General features: G+C 55.1%; 2 protein-coding genes across 3 annotated transcripts; one reads left to right on the forward strand and one right to left on the reverse strand.

Annotated features, from left to right (window-relative positions):
• Nucleotides 1-1086: 1086 nt before the first annotated feature.
• On the forward strand, nucleotides 1087-12502 carry Tead3 (TEA domain transcription factor 3). 2 transcript variants are annotated; one of them, XM_046464450.2, is made up of 12 exons: nucleotides 1087-1490; nucleotides 3206-3270; nucleotides 6525-6587; nucleotides 7547-7558; nucleotides 8687-8824; nucleotides 8912-8961; nucleotides 9469-9530; nucleotides 10101-10234; nucleotides 10365-10538; nucleotides 10745-10885; nucleotides 10958-11110; nucleotides 11282-12502. In XM_046464450.2, the coding sequence occupies exons 1-12, from the start codon at nucleotides 1169-1171 to the stop codon at nucleotides 11393-11395; spliced, it is 1428 nt and encodes a 475-aa protein (XP_046320406.2). In that variant the 5' UTR covers nucleotides 1087-1168; the 3' UTR covers nucleotides 11396-12502. The 2 variants fall into 2 exon arrangements, with proteins under 2 accessions (XP_046320406.2, XP_046320407.2); XM_046464451.2 differs by lacking the exon at nucleotides 6525-6587 and adding an exon at nucleotides 6774-6836.
• Nucleotides 12503-14048: 1546 nt separating this feature from the next.
• On the reverse strand, nucleotides 14049-16462 carry Rpl10a (ribosomal protein L10a). Its single transcript, XM_046464470.2, has 6 exons — nucleotides 16378-16462; nucleotides 16078-16152; nucleotides 15916-15996; nucleotides 15424-15572; nucleotides 14562-14734; nucleotides 14049-14249 (listed from the first exon to the last, which is right to left on the reverse strand). The coding sequence occupies exons 1-6, from the start codon at nucleotides 16380-16382 to the stop codon at nucleotides 14079-14081; spliced, it is 654 nt and encodes a 217-aa protein (XP_046320426.1). The 5' UTR covers nucleotides 16383-16462; the 3' UTR covers nucleotides 14049-14078.
• Nucleotides 16463-17946: the final 1484 nt, after the last annotated feature.

Below are 17946 nucleotides of genomic sequence, written 5' to 3' on the forward strand. Positions count from 1 at the left end.
CACACCCACCCCTGCTGCCATTCAGCACCTGTCATATTCCCCTCCCTGGTTCCTGATGGGCTCCCCACTCTGAGGATACCCTGCCCATTGTGTTTTCTGCTGCCCAGAGCAAAGCTCTAGGGTCACAGCCCCACAGGCCCTGTGGCCCCTGGACTCTGATATGCATCGGTCATGCAGGTTCTGGGTTGAGGGTTTGAGGAGAGGCTGTGCTTTGCGGGGACTGGCTGATGTGCTCTGAATTAATAACCCAGCCCGGCAACTGCCCGGAACTCAGTTTACAGAGCCCTGGCCCATCTGCTGTGTGGGTCAGGACAGGGGAGGCGTGTGGGTGGTTTATGGGCTGCACTGGGCCCTGGAGGTGAGGGAACAGGAAGTGGGATGGAGGAGCGGGTGGGGTCTGGCTTGGCTGTTGGCGGGGCACCTTCTCAGCCATTCCCGTGCCAGCCAGCAGCCATCGTCGCTGTCTTCTTCCAATTCCTGGGGCATTTCCTGCCCTGCGTCTGGGTTCCTCGGCAAGGTTCTCCTTAGTTGTCTATTTAGGGAAGGAGCAGCCATTCCTCTCCCAGGTCTGGGACCCTCTTTATCCCACCAGTGTTCCTCAGCAAGGTTGCATTGGTTGGGTAAGAATGAGAGGTAGGGTCCCTGGTTGGGCATCTTCTCTGCTGGGCGAGAGCCACAATGTCCCTCTGAGAGCAGCAGAAACCCCTTGCCCTGTCCCTGCTCCTCCTAGCTGCTCCTCTTGGTGCCTTGGCAGCCGTTTGACTTGTGAGCCTCAGTTTTCTTTACCGCAGTAATGGGCATTGCTCCTGTTATCCCTTCCCTGCTGTGGCTCTGACTGAATGCATATGCAAGGGCTTTTCCCCCAGGAAGAGCATGTGTGTGTATGGCATTGTCGCTGTTGCTGTTATTGGTCACTACCAGGACTATTTCTTGAGTGTTCTGACAGGCATTGTGGTTGGTACTTCGTCATGATCTCATTTAAATTTTTACCCCTACAACCCCCCTAAGGAGGCCCTTTCCTCATTTTACAGGGTGAAGGCTCAGAGAGGTAAAGTAGCTTGTCCACCGGCTCTAAAGAAGCATGACCTCTGGTGACCTCCATCCCACCTTGGAACACCTGGGAGCCCCTGCCCTGGAGTGGGACTGGGGGTGGGGGCAGGGTCCAGAGATGACTGGGGGATGGGAGATGGCTGTGGGCAGAAGGACCCTGGCACTCACCCTCCGCCTCTGCCCCCCAGGCTCAGGCCGTCCAGTGGGCTCAGGCCCAGAGCCCAGAGCAACCAGCACCATAGCGTCCAACAGCTGGAATGCCAGCAGCAGCCCCGGGGAGGCCCGGGAGGATGGGCCCGAGGGCCTGGACAAGGGGCTGGACAACGACGCCGAGGGCGTGTGGAGCCCGGACATCGAGCAGAGCTTCCAGGAGGCCCTGGCCATCTACCCGCCCTGCGGCCGGCGCAAGATCATCCTGTCGGACGAGGGCAAGATGTACGGTGCGTGCGGCAGGCACGGGACACGGACGGCCGCCCGGCCCCGCCCCCTGCTCTCTGCCCCTCACCCAACCAGTCGGGGAAGTCCTGGGGCCTGGGCAGGCGGCCGGCGAGTCTGGGCGTGCAGCCTGGTGTCTGGGGCCTCCTCAAACCAGCCGGGCGGCCCGCAGCCCACACCTCACCCCGCCTGCTCCGCCTCTCCTCCGCTGCCGGCCTGGAGGTTTCGGGGTGACTCAGTGGGCCCAGGAAACTGGGTCAGTCCAGTGTCCAGGCCTGGGCGAGGGTCCCTGCCTGGGAGGGTGTGGGAAGGAGGCCTGGGGGCGAGGCCCGCCAGACAGCTCCGCACAGCTCCTGCCAGGGTCGGGTGGAAGGTCACGCTGTGACCAGGGCCTGTGCTGGGAGGAGGACGGGAGGACGGGGCCTTTTCAGTTCTTCAGACGCCCCTCTCCCTGCCCGCTCCGGGTTTTCTGGCCCCTTCTGCCGTCTGGCTGCTCCAGAAGGCAGCGCGGGTCCTACGCAGCACCACCCGAGGGAGCCCCCAGAGCTGCCTTCTCTGGAATAACCTGCCCTCTGACGCTTCCGCCCTGGTCTCCGCCAGCTGCGCAGCCCTCCAACAGCCTGTGGCTGTGGAGACAGGCCCCCAGCCCCTCTCCCAATGGCAGGACTCTGGCAATGTGGGAAATGGCAGGCCTGTGCCTCCTTCCGTTCCACCCCCGGTGCCGCGCCTGTCCTTAGCACCCGAGCCCCCTCTTCCTGCGTAGGCAGATGTTCCAGGGTGCCTTCTAGAGGGTGGGGGCTTCCTGCCCCCACTGCCACCTCCCAGATGGCCGGGGCAGCCCCACAGGGTATTTTTAGACAGGGTGGAGGGAGTGGGGTGGAGAGGGGCTGGGTGATGGGCGGAGCACGTGGGGATGGCTCTGTCATGGGAGAGGAATTTGGAGAATGTGGCCATTCTGTGGAGGCCAAGGGGTTGGGGGACAGTGGGCTTAGATTTTGGGGTAGAGGATGCTGGCACACACCCAAGCATGTGTCCAGGGGCCCCCTCACAGGGCCAGTTCCCCAGGGTTCCTGGGGGCTGAGCAGGGCCCCCACGAGTCTCACAGGCAGCTTGGCACTCTTAGGGGTAGGAGAAGCAGCAACCTAAGATATGGGACGGCAGGCACAAGGACACCATGACACACATAGTGACACCTTTCTCACAGGTTGTCCGTGTAGGAGACAGGTTCCATACGTCCACTCCTTTTATCCTGTTTCCCCAGTCTTCACAGAGGAAGGGAAGGGACTTGTCTAGGGTGCCCCGTGACCAGGACACAGTGAGGCTGGACCTCAGTCCAGATCTCTCAGGCTGTGAATGGGCATGTGCTGAGGTGCCCACCCGCTGGGTCACCCAGATATGAACACTCAGCTTCCAAGCTGGTGACCCAGGAGAGAAGCACTGCTCCAGGCTGCGAGTGACAGGGGTGCCACCCAGGCCAGGCCCTCTGGGCCCCCTGTCTGGCTGTCCTACAACACACCTGCCCCAGGCATCTGCAGGACACCTACTCTAAAGCCCCCATCCCCATCTCTCCTGATGAGCCACCCCCAGGTCCCAGCACCTGGGACTCCCCAGCCACCCTCGCCTGCCCACTTGTGCAGCTTGGGGACAGTGAGGAAGGGTCCCTGTGGGGTCTCCGCTCTGCCCTCTTCCCTCGCCTCATTTTCTCTCTTACCTCATTTAGGTCGGAATGAGCTGATCGCGCGCTACATTAAATTGAGGACAGGAAAGACGCGGACAAGGAAACAGGTACCGAGACCGGTCACTCCCCTAGACTGCACCCCCTGGGCCTGCTCCGAGCTGCCCCCTCTTCAGAGCGGCCTGCCCAGCCTGCCCTGCCCTGCTGCATTGATGCTCCCCTGTCCCGGGTGTCCTCACGGGCCCACTCGTAGCTCCTGGGGAGGTGGCCCCACCGTCTTCCCTGACTACCTGCCACCCACCCATGGCCTGTACTTCAGGGCCTACAGAAAAGCCACCACCTGAGTGGCCCAGTCACCGTCAGGGAGACAGACAAGTACAGAGCAGGATGGCCTGGCTGAGACAGGGGTGTGCAGGGCACTGATAGACAGGCAGATGAGCATCTAAACCAGACCAGGCCAGGAGGAGGGCGAGGGAGGGCTTCCTGGAGGAGGTGGCACCTGAGCTGCATTTTTAAGAGTCAGTCAGAGAAGAAAAGGAGGACCCTTTCAGGCTGAGCAAGTTGGCTATGCAGATTGCAGTACAGTCACACACCACGTAATGATGTGTTAGTCACCGGAGGCCATGTGTACCACAGTCTGTACCATGCAGCCTAGGTGTGTGGCAGGCTGTACCTCCAGGCTTGTGTAATTACCCTCTGATGTTTGCACAGTGGCTAAACAACTTAATGACACACTTCTCAGAACTCTTCCCATCCTTAAGTGACACCTGAGTATAATCATAAAAATCCTAAATCCCTGCAAAACTCACTTTATACCAATTTATTTAATCCTCTCAGCAACTTAGGAGGTGGGCACAGTGATTGTCTCCATTTTTCAGATGAGGAAACTGAGGCACAGGGAGGTTAAGTAACTCCTCCATGTCCCTGGGCTGGAGTGGGTGGATCCAGGATTCAGCTCACTGGACAGGGCGAGCCACCCAGGGGCAGTGTAGTGTGGAGTGGGAGAGGCTGTTGTTCAGCTAGAAGTGTGGGTGACAGTGTCCCCCAGGGTGGCAGGATTCAAGGCCGGTTTAGAGAGAGTGGAAGGTGGCAGCTGTGGAGGAAGGAGGCCCTGGGTCAGCCAGGGCAGTGGATCAGGGAGGGCCCGGTGGAGGCAGGGAGACTGACCGGGAGGTGGAGAAGGCCTTGGACAAGGGTGACGGTGACGGTGACGGTGGTGGTGGGAGTGGAGAGAGAAACAGTGATGGCTTCTGGTCCAGAGAAAGCAGTGGGTGGTGGCAGGAAACCCGGAGGGCCGTGGGTTTTGCTGAGTTGCGTTTGGGGTGCCTGGGAGTGAGGCTGGGCTGGAGGCAGGAACCTGGAGGAAGGGAGGGAGGCCGTTCCCACCTTCAGCCTCCCACCTTCCCTGTCTGGGGGAGATTTGGACCATTGACTAAACATTGACTAAACACCTCCCTGCCCCACCTCGAAGGTGCAGCGTGAATTCACTGAGCTCACTCTGAGGTTCCACGCTGCGCAGGCTCCAGGGGGCGGCAGGCAGCTGCCCACCCCGTCCCTGGGCCCATGAAGGAGTCGAGCCTGTTGGTTAAGAACAGGGACTCGGGGCTCAGACCCCAGGTCCAAAACCCAGCTCTGCTGCCAGGGGCAGGGGGGAGTCCCCCAGCCTCAGTTCTTCAGCCGTTAAGGGAGCCAAGGTGTGAGGGCTGGAAACCGTGCCCTGTAAGCGTTTGCCACTGTCACTGCTGTTACGGTCACTGTCCTTACTATAAACAGAGCTGTCCTGGGCCAGGAAGGGGGCGCTCTGAGCCCTGCTTCATGGCCAGCCTGGTGTTTACAAACCACCGTCCTCATCCTTCTCCACCAGTGGGACTCCCTCCAGCTTTATTCTCGGTTAGGACTCTGGGTTTTACGTCTAACGTCCCCTTCAAAAAGGGGACCCATCCTGTGGTTGTGTGGATGGGGCTTGTCTGTGTGTGTGACAATGACCAACTAGCTGACGGGAGTTTGGGATAAAGAAATGCAGTTTTAGTTTTTTTCAGATTAATTGCATGCAGCAGTTAATAGCAAGTGCCATGCCTCCACGTTGACCGAACAGCTGAATATTAAGTTGGGATTGAGTCCCATGTGACTTTCAGCTGTCACAGAGCTGGCCATTCGGAGGTGGTGCCCTGTGCCTATGGGTCTGAGGAGTCCTGGTAGAATAGCTTGGTAGGGAAGCAAGTGGGCTGGGGCATCCGGCAGCCTGGGTTCAAGTCGCAGCTCTTGCACACAGCTGGGTGTCCTAGGAATAATTGCTTAACCCCTCTGTGCTTAGATTTCATCATCTGTCAGAAGTCGGATTAGTGCTGCTACAAAGATCAAATGAATTTGTGTGTGTGTGAAGTGCTGAATTCGTGTGTGCTTAGTGAACATGGCATCTCGTGGCCTAAAGTGGTCCTTAATCTCGCTGCCCCTGAGCCTGATTCCTGTGTGCAGTGCTGCCTGGGAGGAGGCCTACCAGGTCCTAACCCAGTAGCAGAGCCACTGAGCACCACATACATAGTAACTTTCAGGCTGTGATTAAAAAGGAAAAGAAACTGTGTCTCTGTGGGGACAAAAGCAACTTGCAGAGAAAGCCAAGAGCCAGTGCAGTGGCTGACAGTGGATCTCTGGGACTCGGTTTGTTCCTTGAGGACGTCAGGCACACGAGCCCAGGACATACACACTAAGAGTGGGATTAGCTCAGGGTTGCCCATAGAGGCTGCAGGAAGGAGGTTGCTGGCAGAGCCCGAGGTGCAATTAAGAGCACTTACTGTGTACTTACCCCAGGCCAGCATGTTAGTCCAAGGAGAGGGAAGGCACGTGTGTTAGGAAAGAAGCTGGGTTTATGGGCTAGCAAGCTGCCGTGGTGGACAGGAGGTGGGCAGCGGTAGCAGGGAGATCTTGGCCTTAGTGTATGACCTAATGACTAGCTGGAGCATCCTGGCTATTACTATCCTCTGTCGTGTGAGAAAAAGGTCTCTCCTCTAAGGACACCAGTGAGAAAAAGAGGGGGAAAGACACCCTTCCTCTGAGCTAGGTGCAGCCCTGTACCAGGGCTAGATTTCAACTCTCACTGGTACCCTCTGGCCAGGTATTTTTGTGCAGTGAACAAACTACATAACTGTACATGGTGGTCCTGGAAGACATGGTGGGCTCTTAATCAATACAAGACCAAGATGAGAGCAGAATTGGCAGTGCCAGGAGGCAACTGCCCACAGTTCCCCCATTTACATTTGGTCCCCCAGAGATGAGGGCTGGGATCACCCTGCCCATGGCCCACCCCGCGGCTGTGCCTCCTCACTGTCTGTGTTTTCCTCTCGGCGGGACGCGGGGCGGCCCCTAGGTGTCCAGCCACATACAGGTTCTAGCTCGGAAGAAGGTGCGGGAGTACCAGGTTGGCATCAAGGTATGTTGGGCGCCTGACTGGGGCCTCAGGCCTCCCTGGGCCCCTCCTCACGGTGCCTCTGCCACTCTGCACAGCCTGGGCCTCTGCCTCACGGCTCTCCAGCCCCGCCGTGCCTCTTCTCTGGCTAAGCTGTGTTCTTGCTCTCTTTCCGTTCTTTTTTCTTTCTTTCTTGCTCTCTCTCTACAGGTCTCTAGCCACTTGCAGGTTCTAGCCAGGCGGAAATCTCGGGAGATTCAGTCCAAGTTGAAGGTATGGGGCTCCCTGTCACTCGGCCTGGCTCTGCCCAGGAGAGGGCTGAGGGCTGAGCGCTGAGTGGGGGTCTCAGAAGCACAGGTGTGAGCCAGGAGCCCGAAGGCCGTGACAGGCTTCTCAGGGCCACAGCCCCTGGAGACTGAGCAGGAGCCCGAGAGTGGGGGGTGGCAGCCCTACAGCGAGAGAGAGGGAGACCGACTTGGGGCCACTAAGAGCCATCTCTCCTCTGATTCCTTTTCTCCTTCATTCTGATTGCTGCTTGCTAATCGCATGGGGACTCCAGGTGGGCAGGTGGATGCTGGCTGGCAGGGCTGAGGAGGTGGGCACGCCATTTCCTCATGGTCCTGGCTGCTCTGTGCCTGAGGACCTGGGTCTGGGGTTGAGGAGCTGGACCACGTCAGGCTCTCAGGTTGCCCGGATGCTCTTTTCCCTGCCCCTAGCTCCCCATCCTAGACACAGTTCCAGGGGACAGATGCAGGGTGTGCCAGCTTGTCCCCCCTTCATCCTACCCCTTCCAGGGCACCCCCAGCTGGCAGGCACTCCCTTCGGGGGGTGGGCAGTGCCCACGGCTGCCTCTAAGCTTCCCTGGGCTCCCCGGGAGCTGATAGCCAGGTGGGCACTGGGTGGGGGTAGGTGAAAAGACATGTCCCCTTGCCCCATGGAGCTGTCACCATGTCTCTTCTAATCTGTCCTCCTCTCCTTCACAGGCCATGAACCTGGTAAGTTGCACCGCCTCCCGGGGGAGGGTCTAGAGCGCCATCTGTGGAGTTTTCAAATTACAGAGTCCAGGGGACTCGGGGTGTGGCTTGGTGGTAGAGGCTTGCCTAGCATGCGCCAGGCCCAGGATTCAGTCCTCAGCACCGCAGACAAACAAACAAAAACAAATTATGGATTATGAAATCAGTTTAACACGTTTGCAAGCAGCATTTGTAAAAATGAAATGCAGTTGTTCACAGGCTTCGGTGGGAGGCAGGTCCCCCGGAGGGGCTCGTTCAAACAGACCTCTGGGGCTTCCCTCAGGGTTCCTGATTCCTTAGGTCCATGCTGAGGCCTGAAAGGTTAATTTTCTCACCTGCTCCCTGGTGATGCTGGTGCTGTTGGTCCACGTATCATACTTGAAGACACCCTGAAGAAATAGAAATTACGTGTGTGTGCAGTGTCCATCAAGGGGAAATATTTTGGTAGATACGGCTAGGCTTCTGTTTCCATGGGTTCTGAACCTGTGGATTCAACCAGCCCCAGATTTTAAAATATTTGAAAAAGATTGTCTGTACTGAACACATACAGACCTCTTTTCCTTGACATTATTCCCTAAAAATTCTAGTATAAAAATGTTTTATGCCGGGTGCAAGGGCACATGTAATCCCAGCAACTCCAGAGGCTGAGGCAGGAAGATGTTCAAGGCCAGCCTCAGCATCTTGGCAAGACCTCTCTGAAAGTAAACTGTTACTCACACCCATGCTCCGGGCCTCTTGGGGGAGGACAATTTGCATATAATTTGTATTGCGCTAGATATTAGAAATAATCTGGAGATGATTGAAAGGACACAGAAGAATGTGTAGGTTCTTTAAAATGCAGAACCAGTTTACATAAGGGACTCCTGAGCATTTGGATCCTGTTCCCCATGGATCCTGATGGACGGCCACAGTGGGCTGTGGCATAAAGCAGTGCTGTTCCTCACTATGGGTTGTGGTCAGGGAGTTGACGTACACCTAGGCGATTGGGCTCAGGGAAGACACTCAAGAGACCTCATGGCAGAGCTGGGACTGGAGTCCACACCTGGCCTCCCAAAGCCCTCTGGGCCGGGGGGCCTGGCACAGGTCTCACTTCCACCCTCCCATCCCCAGGACCAGGTCTCCAAGGACAAAGCCCTCCAGAGCATGGCATCCATGTCCTCTGCCCAGATCGTCTCCGCCAGTGTCCTGCAGAACAAGTTCAGCCCGCCCTCCCCTCTGCCGCAGGCCGTCTTCTCCACGTCCTCAAGGGTACTGGATCCTGGGAGATGGGGCTGGGGGGTCTGGGCCTTCTGGGATTCATGGATCCTGAAGGCCCTGGCTTTGTCCCATCTGCAGTTCTGGAGCAGCCCCCCTCTCCTGGGACAGCAGCCTGGACCCTCTCAGGAGTGAGTACTGCAGGTCCCCTCCTGCCAGCCATGGGCTCCCCCATCTGGGCCCCAGCCCAGCTGTGCAGAGCTGGAATGCAAAACTATGGGGCCGGAGGCTGCAGCGGGGCTCCCAGCTCTGTGCTCCTGGGCTCGTCACCTGTAGCCCCGCCATCCGCTTATGTTGGCCCTTGGTTTATTTTTCACTGGGTTCACCTGAGTCAGGCAGGTGGTCAAGCTACTGGCCTTCTTACAACACGTATTGTAAGTCACACCCGCAGTTTAATAAACAGCTTTCCAGGGTGGGGGTGGGGCTGAAAGGCGACCTTCAACACCAATGGTGAGCGCAGAGGATTTCATGAAAGTTAAAATGTGAAAGAAACAGAAAGGTTGCGAGTTAACTTGTCAGCAGACATTCCTGGGCTTCAGCAGAAAGGCTGGGTGACTTCCTATTGGGGTCCCAGATGAGGCACTGGGGCAGGTGAGAGGTGCCAAGGAAAGCCTCTAACCATACCGTCCTGCCCGCAGCATCAAGCCCTTCGCGCAGCCAGCCTACCCCATCCAGCCACCCCTGCCACCCACGCTCAGCAGTAAGTGCCCCGGCAAGGCTGCCCACCACCACCCCTCCCTTGGCAGTGCCCCTGCAGCATGCAGATGTGTGCCAGTGTGTGTGTGTGTGTGTGCGCTCATGTGCGTGTGTGTGGAACTCTGGTGTACCACACCTACAGGAGATTGGGACTTACAATCTTGCTGTTGCTTCCGGAACTATTGCAGAAAACGATATGTGGCCAAGACACAGCTCATTCACATGTGTCGCTGTGTCTGGAAAGCTCCCGTAAACATCCTCCCAAATTGTCTCTCTAGGTGTTGGGGTTCTGGGTAGTTGTTATTTTCTCTTTTTACTTTTTGGCATTTTCTGTTTAGACACATTTTAATAGTGACACAAAGAAGCGTGTGTGTCGTGTGCTGTAAGGGCTACCTTCTGTGGGTGTACAGTGTACAGGACGCCTCGCAGGAAGTCAGAATCCAGCCTGTTCCTACTCTGAGGGGCACCATGGCACTGGGTGCCTATTTGCGCAGAGCCTGGTGCAGGCCATGGCAGTTCTGTGTGTGATAACACACCTGTGCCCGTGCAGAGGAGGCTCCATCTCACCTCACAGGTTACGAGCCCCTGGCCCCGCTGCCCCCAGCTGCTGCCTCTGTGCCCGTGTGGCAGGACCGCACCATCGCCTCCTCCCGGCTGCGGCTGCTTGAATATTCGGCCTTTATGGAGGTGCAGCGAGACCCCGACACGGTAATGTGTGGGGGGCGGGGGTGATGCTGCGCGGTTCAGGACCCTGTGTCAGGATCATGAGTCCCTGTGCAGCCCCCTGTCCAGGCCTGTGTGCCCAGTGCCCCTGACCCTGTCTGGGCCCTCCCCACAGTACAGCAAACACCTGTTTGTGCACATTGGCCAGACGAACCCCGCCTTCTCAGACCCGCCCCTGGAGGCAGTAGACGTGCGGCAGATCTATGACAAGTTCCCTGAGAAAAAGGGTGGACTGAAGGAGCTTTATGAGAAGGGGCCCCCTAACGCCTTCTTCCTTGTCAAGTTCTGGGTGAGCCACCCTGGTCCCTCCCTGCTCCCAGCACCCTTCCCCACCCCAGATGGGCAGCATATCCAGCTTCCTAAACTGACCCTAATCCAGCTCTTCTCCTGTGGCCTGTGGGCTGAGTGCCAGAGACAGGTCCTGGGGTGTGACACCTCCCACTGGCCTCTGCCAGGAACTGAGACATCCACCCCCACCCCCTGCCCTATCCCCAGGCTGACCTCAACAGTACTATCCAGGAGGGCCCAGGAGCCTTCTATGGGGTCAGCTCCCAGTACAGTTCTGCCGACAGCATGACCATCAGCGTGTCCACTAAGGTGTGCTCCTTTGGCAAGCAGGTGGTGGAGAAGGTGGAGGTGAGTGGGGCCATGGGACAGGGTGGGTGGTCCGGTGTGGGCAGGCTTGGTGATGTCTTCTGGCCCTCCCAGACGGAGTATGCCCGGCTGGAGAATGGCCGCTTTGTGTACCGCATCCACCGCTCGCCCATGTGTGAGTACATGATCAACTTCATCCACAAGCTGAAGCACCTGCCCGAGAAGTACATGATGAACAGCGTCCTGGAGAACTTCACCATCTTGCAGGTGTGTGGGCAGCAGGGCTCACCGGGTGTCCCAGGAGGGCCGCAGGCCAGGGAGCTAAGTGGGGTAGCAGAATGGTGGCTGAGATGAGACTTGAGACCAACGCAGAAGGGCTCATCCAGCTCCCTGCCCCTGGCTGCCCCCCCCCCGTGAACCGCCCTACCTGCCCCCCAGGTGGTCACAAGCCGAGACTCCCAGGAGACCCTGCTCGTCATTGCTTTTGTCTTCGAAGTCTCCACCAGTGAGCATGGGGCCCAGCACCACGTCTACAAGCTTGTCAAAGACTAGGGTGTTCTCTGCGCCTCCTCAAGGTTGCAAGATGAGCATCTTTTCCACACACCTGCCTGGCACCCCCAGGAGTCCAGGTTGAGAACTCTTCCACCTGCCAGGCCTCAGGCCCTGGACCCAAGAGGCCTCCCCGCCCATCCCTGGCACACACACTCCCTGCCACTGTTCTGCGCTTTAATTGTGGGAGAAGAGAGGAGGGCTCAGTAGTGGGGCAGCTTGCCCAGGGCACTGACCACCATCAGCTGGTTCTGTGGGGATGGAGGACCCCCTCAGGCTCCAGTGTGTGGCTCCTGGCCTCCAGGGGAATGGAGGGCAAGGTAGAATGGAGACCCAGGGAGGCAGCCTGCAGAGGGGGAAAGAGCATCAGGTTGGGGGCCTGGTTGAGAGGGGCCCATGTTTCTTTGCATCTCCTGTGTGCCAGGTCTGAAGCCAGGCTCCTTATGTGTGGCCTGTGCAATCCTTACTCTGCAGCTCCCAGTGGGGGATGGGTAGAGCTAGAGCCCAGGTTTACTTCCTGGGGGCTGGTCAGTGGTGGGCCTGTATGGGAGTGAGTGGAACTGCCAAGGACTGGTGGGTTGGGGGTCAGGATATAGTACCTCCTGCCAGCATTCCCCACTGTAGGGAAGTACCTGTTTGGACAGGGCAGAGAGGCTCCTAGGTACTCCAGTCTGCAAGCCAGCCAGTGGCACCAGAGCCTCCATGTACCCTACAGGGTAAGCCCCCTGCTCAGATCTTGCCCTGGGCAGCAGCTTCCCAGTCCCGTTAACCCTTCCCCATACCCAAGCCTCTGAGAGCTGGTGGACTGTCCCCCAGCCACCTTCACCTCTGGGTATTTATAAGTTTCATATGAAGTACTGTGCCCCTTCCTTACCACCACCCCACCTTGCCCGAGCTTCCTGAAGGTCCTCACAGTTTGCATATTGCTCAGGCCACCTCCAAATCCCACCTAGGTTTTATAATGTTTATTATATATATATATTTTTGTGTATTTTTTAAATCCAGCTGTGATGGGTTATATTATAAATGTGGTTCTGGGCTGGGGCAAGGCCCTCAAGGCCTAGTTCCTGCTCAAGAAAAAAAAAATTAAAGTTATTTGTTTGTGGGTCAGTTGTGTTCCAAATCCTACTAATCCTACTCTAGAATTCTAGCCTGTGAGTTCATCTGGTCCAACCTCAAATTTATAGATGGGGTTTCCAAACTGAGTCAGGTCCACTGAATAGAAAGACTGCCTGTCACTTGGATGGGAGTGTCCCTGGAACTTCATTTAGACACCAGGGCCTCCCGGGAGGCAGGTATTCATTTAGGGAGGACCCATATGCCTGGCCTAGGGGTGAAAAGTCATCCCTGGATGCAAGATCAAGGCTCTTAAGAAATGGGCCCTAACCTTTTCCTATTCCTTTACTAGCTTAACAGCCAGAAGAGGAAGGAGGCTCTGCCCAGTACCTTGCAATAAGCTTCATGCTCATTCCCTTTACACTGTAGTTAGCTATCTTACCAGAAAGCAGGAGTTATAACTTACTCAAAAAATGCAGGGCCAGGGGCTGAGGGTATGGCTCAGCTGTAGAGCACTCACTTTGCACGTGCAAGATGCTGGGTTCAATCCTCAGCACCACATAAATTTTTTTTTTTTTTTTAAATGCAAGGCCTGTAATCCCAGCAGCTCTGGAGGCTGAGGCTGGACTGTTGAGTCCAAAGCCAGCCTCTGCAAAAGTGAGGCACTAAGCAATTCAGTGAGACCCAGTCTCAAAGTAACAAAATTAGCACTAGGATATGGCTCAGTGGTTAAGTGCCATGAGTTCAATACCTGGTATCCCCTCCAAAAAAGCAAAATCTTGGGTGAAAACTTCATTTTTCAGTTCAATGACAAAGCTTGTCTCAACTATAGCATTATCCTTTGGATTAACCTTTCAGGTCAAGTACACTGGCCTTTACTCCCAGCTACCCAGGAGGAGCCTGAGTTTAAAGCCAGTGTGGGCAACCTAGGGAGACACTGTCTCCTCAAAACCACACACACCCTGCATAAGGATGCACTGATTTTTCTGTTTACCAAAGTTAAATGAAGCAGATCCAAGACAAAGGTTAAACCAGCATAAGCATTTCTGCATCAGCATTGGATGCTAGAGTCAAGTACTGTAACAGGGAAGGTCTTAAGGCTAGGGAAGTGGTTGAGCTTGGAAATTTCCACATTCTGACTCCACCCACTGCTTGTTCTACAAAGTTATCACCAGAATCCAGCAACTAAAATTCTGTGTTATTTGTATTTCCCCAGACATTTACCTTTCAATTTAGAACTCAAAATACAGGATCCACAAGATACTAAGGACTCTATAAAGGGGGCCCTGGATTCAATCCTCAGCACCACATAAAAAATAAACAAAATAAAGTTATTTGTCCGTCTACAACTAAAATACATATTTTAAAAAAAAAAAGCTTCAATCTTGTCAGCAACCCTACTATCACATACTCTAGGTATGAGGGCTCAAGACTACATGACTTTGGTGGCAGGAAGGAGAGTGCAATCCATAGTATGGTACCCAACTAACTGCCCATCAGCAAGGTGACAAACCATACACAACTAGCTACCAATAATTCTAACACATGCAACTATCAGCGCAGAAAACAGTCCATTTCTAATCACAGGCAGACTAAGAGATGGTAGCACTAGGATTTATTAGGATGTGCCTTAATACAGGCGCTGGGGCTTGCCCATGGTGCTCTTGATGTATAAAGCCCGGACATTCTGCCAATTCTTCTTGAGCAATGACACCAGGAAATTGACAGCCAGGTGGATGTTATACACAAGCTCATCATCTGTCATCTTCACATGACCAACAGCAACAGCCAGACATAGCACCTGGATGGAGGGAAGAGGGTCAAGTAAGGTTAGTAAGGGGTGGCCGACAGCTTATCCCTCCTCCCACAGTGACCCAAGGAGCAATACTTGGATTCTAGACTCCAGTGAGTAGAATGAAGCTTTCTGAATAGCTCTGACTAGAGCTATTCAGAAAAGAAAGCTTCATTCTACTCAGTTCCCCTGCTGTCAATATCCTGTGTTCAAGGAAATATGAACCAGAGTTCTGATGGGCTCTGTTTAGGCTAGATAAAACCTGAAATTTAAAATTCTGCCAACACCCCTCACCCATGGCAACAGACCAGACTGCATTACCTTCTTCATCTGAAACTTGATTGTGGATTTCACCTCATCAACTTTGGCCACCATGTTTTCATTGTGTGTCAGCAGGGAAGGGAATTTGCCAGCCTTATTTAGGCCTGGACCCAGGATTCGTGGAATCTGCTTTATCAAGGACTCTGAGGCCAAAAAGGCATCATACTTCTTGGCTGGAAAAGAGGAAAACTATTGGCTGCTTAGGTCCTAGACAAAGAGACTGCTAAACATGGATGTTAGGGTCAGAAAAACACCTGAATCAACCACAGAAATGAACTCCAATCCAAGCAGCCCCTTGCCCCCAGCCCCAGGGACCAAGTCTTTTCAACCCTTCACATGCCCATGCAGTATCTAGCTCCATCCTCAGAACTGGTCCTGAAACCTCGCTTCAGAAGACCAGAATGACCCCAAATCCATGGCACAGTGCATGCAAAGCACTCTCTACTCAAGATTGCCTGGGTTCAAATTCTTCCTCCTCTCTTTCTAGCTGACAGATGACAACTGAGGACATCAGTTTCTTAGCTGTAAGACAGATCTAATACCATTGCTTAAACAAATCCCAAATCACAGCACCTGGGCTAGTTGACTTAACTTCACATGACACTATCTTCCATAATCAGGCCGAGTATGTTTTCATTACAGTAAAATCTCACCTCCTAAAAACCAAATGGCCACCTTTATAAAATCCTAACCCTCCAAATATTAAAAGAAAGTCCACCAAAACTAACTAACCAAGTACAGCAGTCCTTACTTTTGTGATCCTGACTGTGGTCATTAAAAAACCCAAATGGCAGAAAAACCATTCTACCACCATCATATCCCTCCTAGAACAAAAAATATAAATCCAGGCCGGCTGGCTCACCCAGCTTCTTGACCAACTTCTTATTCTTGTTGAGCTTCTTCAATGCCTCGATGTCCATGTGGGGGATATCCACAGCCTTGGCCTCGTCACAGTGCTGCTGGTCCCCCAGGACGCACACAGAGAACTTAGGGCGGGGAGTGGACTTAAGCCTGCATTTGGGGGGACAGAACAGGTCATGCCCAGCCCTGGGCCCCAGGGGCAGGTGGAGGGGCTGGGACCGAGCACACGCGAGCTTACCCAGAGTCTCCACATTCACCAACAGCCAGCCTGGCTTCTCAGACTAGCCGGCGGGCTCGGCCAAGGCCTCCCCACGCCTCCCCTCATGTTTTACGACCCAGGGTGGGGGTCCGCCCAGCCGCCTGCCCGGGGCAGGGCGCCTGAACTCCCCTGGCACGTCAGTACGCACGGGGCCGCCCGGGCTCGGCGAGAGCCTCAAAGGGAGCAGACGGGCGCGGGGCACTGAGGGCCGGGTGGGGTCAGGACGGTGCCAACCTGACGGTGCCCGAGAAGCGCTTGTCCTTCTGGGGATCATAGTTCTTCAAGCTGATCTGCAGCTCCACCGTTTCCAGAAACCTTAGAGGAAGGGACAACGTCACCAGCGGCCCGCTTCCCACACCACCCGGAACCTGGGCTTCCGGGGAGGCCCGCACTTACTTGCGGCGCTTGCGCTGGTTTCCGTGCAGGACTTCCCGCACCGCCTCGTACAGGGTGTCGCGAGAGACTTTGCTGCTGCGGGAGAGAAGCGAGCGCGCTCAGGGCCGGCCCGCCACCCACTAGCGCCCTGGGCGTGCGACCCAAGACAGGATCCTCCGGCACCGCATCGGGCGACTGGAGCCCAGAACCTGGCGGGAAAACAGGCCCGCAAGCCGACCCGCGGTAAAGATGCCCCATGGTGAAGTCAGCCCGGCACCAAGAAATGCGGATGAACGCGGATGGCATTCTGATGGTACTCACCTCATGGTTCCTCGCGCCGCAGTAACAGAAAGAGGTTAGGGCAATTTGCGCACGCGCAGAAATAGCGGCCCTGCTCTCGCGAGAAATGTCGTTCCCGCGGACTACGTCCAGAACGCAGTCGATAGACTCAACCCAAAGGAGCGCCGCTGCGTGTCGCCGCTGGGGGGCGCCCGCGCCATACAGCGGACCCACCTGAAATGTCCCCATTGGCCAGCTGCTGCCAGGCTCTTAGGGAAGGCGCTGAGTCTGAAACAGCTCAGAGACCACTTCTGCTGACTCCCTGATAAACCTTACCTGACCCTTGTCTTCCAAGACAATCAGGTGAACTATATTTTCATTTAAGCCTTTGAATCTGTTGGTCAGGGAGGAAGCCTCAAGGTAGCTAGCCCCGCTGGCCTGCTGTATGTCAACTATAGTGATGATGAGAGTAGCCCAAGGAAATAATTATCTCTGCTGTTGAGATTTGCAAAACTGAAAAGCATCTCCTGACTGTGACATTAGGATCGTGCATCCTTTGGTCACAAACCTCCACCTGTGAGAAGGTACCCACCAGTCTAGGATCACCCATTTCCTATATAAACTGTCCCTAAACTAGCCTCCCCACAAGAGAGAAGTGAGAGCTCTCAGGGCTGTGGGCGAGAGTCCTATCTTCTTGATTAGCTGGTTTTTCAGTCAACTTACTTTCTTCCATACCTTGCCTCTCAACTTAGTAACTACAATGCAGGGAGCAGCCAAAGAGGTCCAGGGCCTGGGGTTCAGTAGTCACACATACTGGGTACAGTACTGGTGAAGGCCACTGCCAGCATGCAATTCTGGCATGTTTGTCCCCTAAACACCTGCCCACTTCCTCCTGCCCTCTGCCTCAACTGTTATTCTCAAAACAGGGCTTTAGGGTTGGGGTTGTGGCTCAGTGGTAGAGTGCTTGCCTAGCACACGAGGCACTGGGTTTTATCCTCAGCACCACATAAAAATAAATAAAGGTATTATATCCATCTACAACAAAACAAAACAGGCTTTATCCCTAGCCCTGACCTTCCTCTCTCATCATCTTGCTTGAATAGTGGTTTGGGGCTTCCTAGGAAGCTGTGGTCAGGGAAGTGACCAGAAAGTTCTGTTCTTGGTCCTTCAATGCCAGCAGCTAGGAAGATACTGTAGTGAATGTTCACTTGACAGCTGACTCAGTAACATTTACACGTTCAAAGTGTTTTCTGTAAACAAAGGGCTTAGCTAGGTGCCTTGGGAATACAAAGATGTAAAACAGGCTCACAGCACTGCCTACCTTTAAAGTATGTTCTGTCCTCTTCTCTGCCCACAGCAGTACCCCCAGGACCGCCCGGCCCTTGTCAAATGTTATTGGGCCCAAACCCTTTCCCAACTCTGGCCTGAGATACTCCACCTTTTAAGTCCTCATTTCCACCACACCCCTGCCCAGTGGTTGCTACATGCCTCACCTACTGTGGGGCTGTGGGTGGTGGTGGGTCACATATTACTGGCCCACAGGGAATGTAAATTAATGAATTTCAGAAAAAACACTCTACACTGTTCCCCTCATAAGGAAGAGGATGCCTC

The sequence above is a fragment of the Marmota monax genome, unplaced genomic scaffold (genome assembly GCF_021218885.2).
Source record: "Marmota monax isolate L192 unplaced genomic scaffold, Marmota_monax_Labrador192_F-V1.1 WCK01_AAM20220418_F8-fsc00211, whole genome shotgun sequence".
In the NCBI taxonomy this organism is placed as follows: Eukaryota; Metazoa; Chordata; class Mammalia; order Rodentia; family Sciuridae; genus Marmota; species Marmota monax.

Coding starts and splice junctions, on each gene's coding strand:
- Tead3 (XM_046464450.2), top strand. CDS start 1,169: ATGACTGGGGGATGGGAGATGGCTGTGGGCAGAAGGACCCTGGCACTC. Junction 1,491..3,205: donor GGACGAGGGCAAGATGTACG/GTGCGTGCGGCA, acceptor TACCTCATTTAG/GTCGGAATGAGCTGATCGCG. Junction 11,111..11,281: donor AGAACTTCACCATCTTGCAG/GTGTGTGGGCAG, acceptor CCTGCCCCCCAG/GTGGTCACAAGCCGAGACTC.
- Rpl10a (XM_046464470.2), bottom strand. Junction 15,573..15,915: donor CGCTTCTCGGGCACCGTCAG/GTTGGCACCGTC, acceptor CCCCAAATGCAG/GCTTAAGTCCACTCCCCGCC. Junction 14,250..14,561: donor TCAAGTTTCAGATGAAGAAG/GTAATGCAGTCT, acceptor CCCTCCATCCAG/GTGCTATGTCTGGCTGTTGC.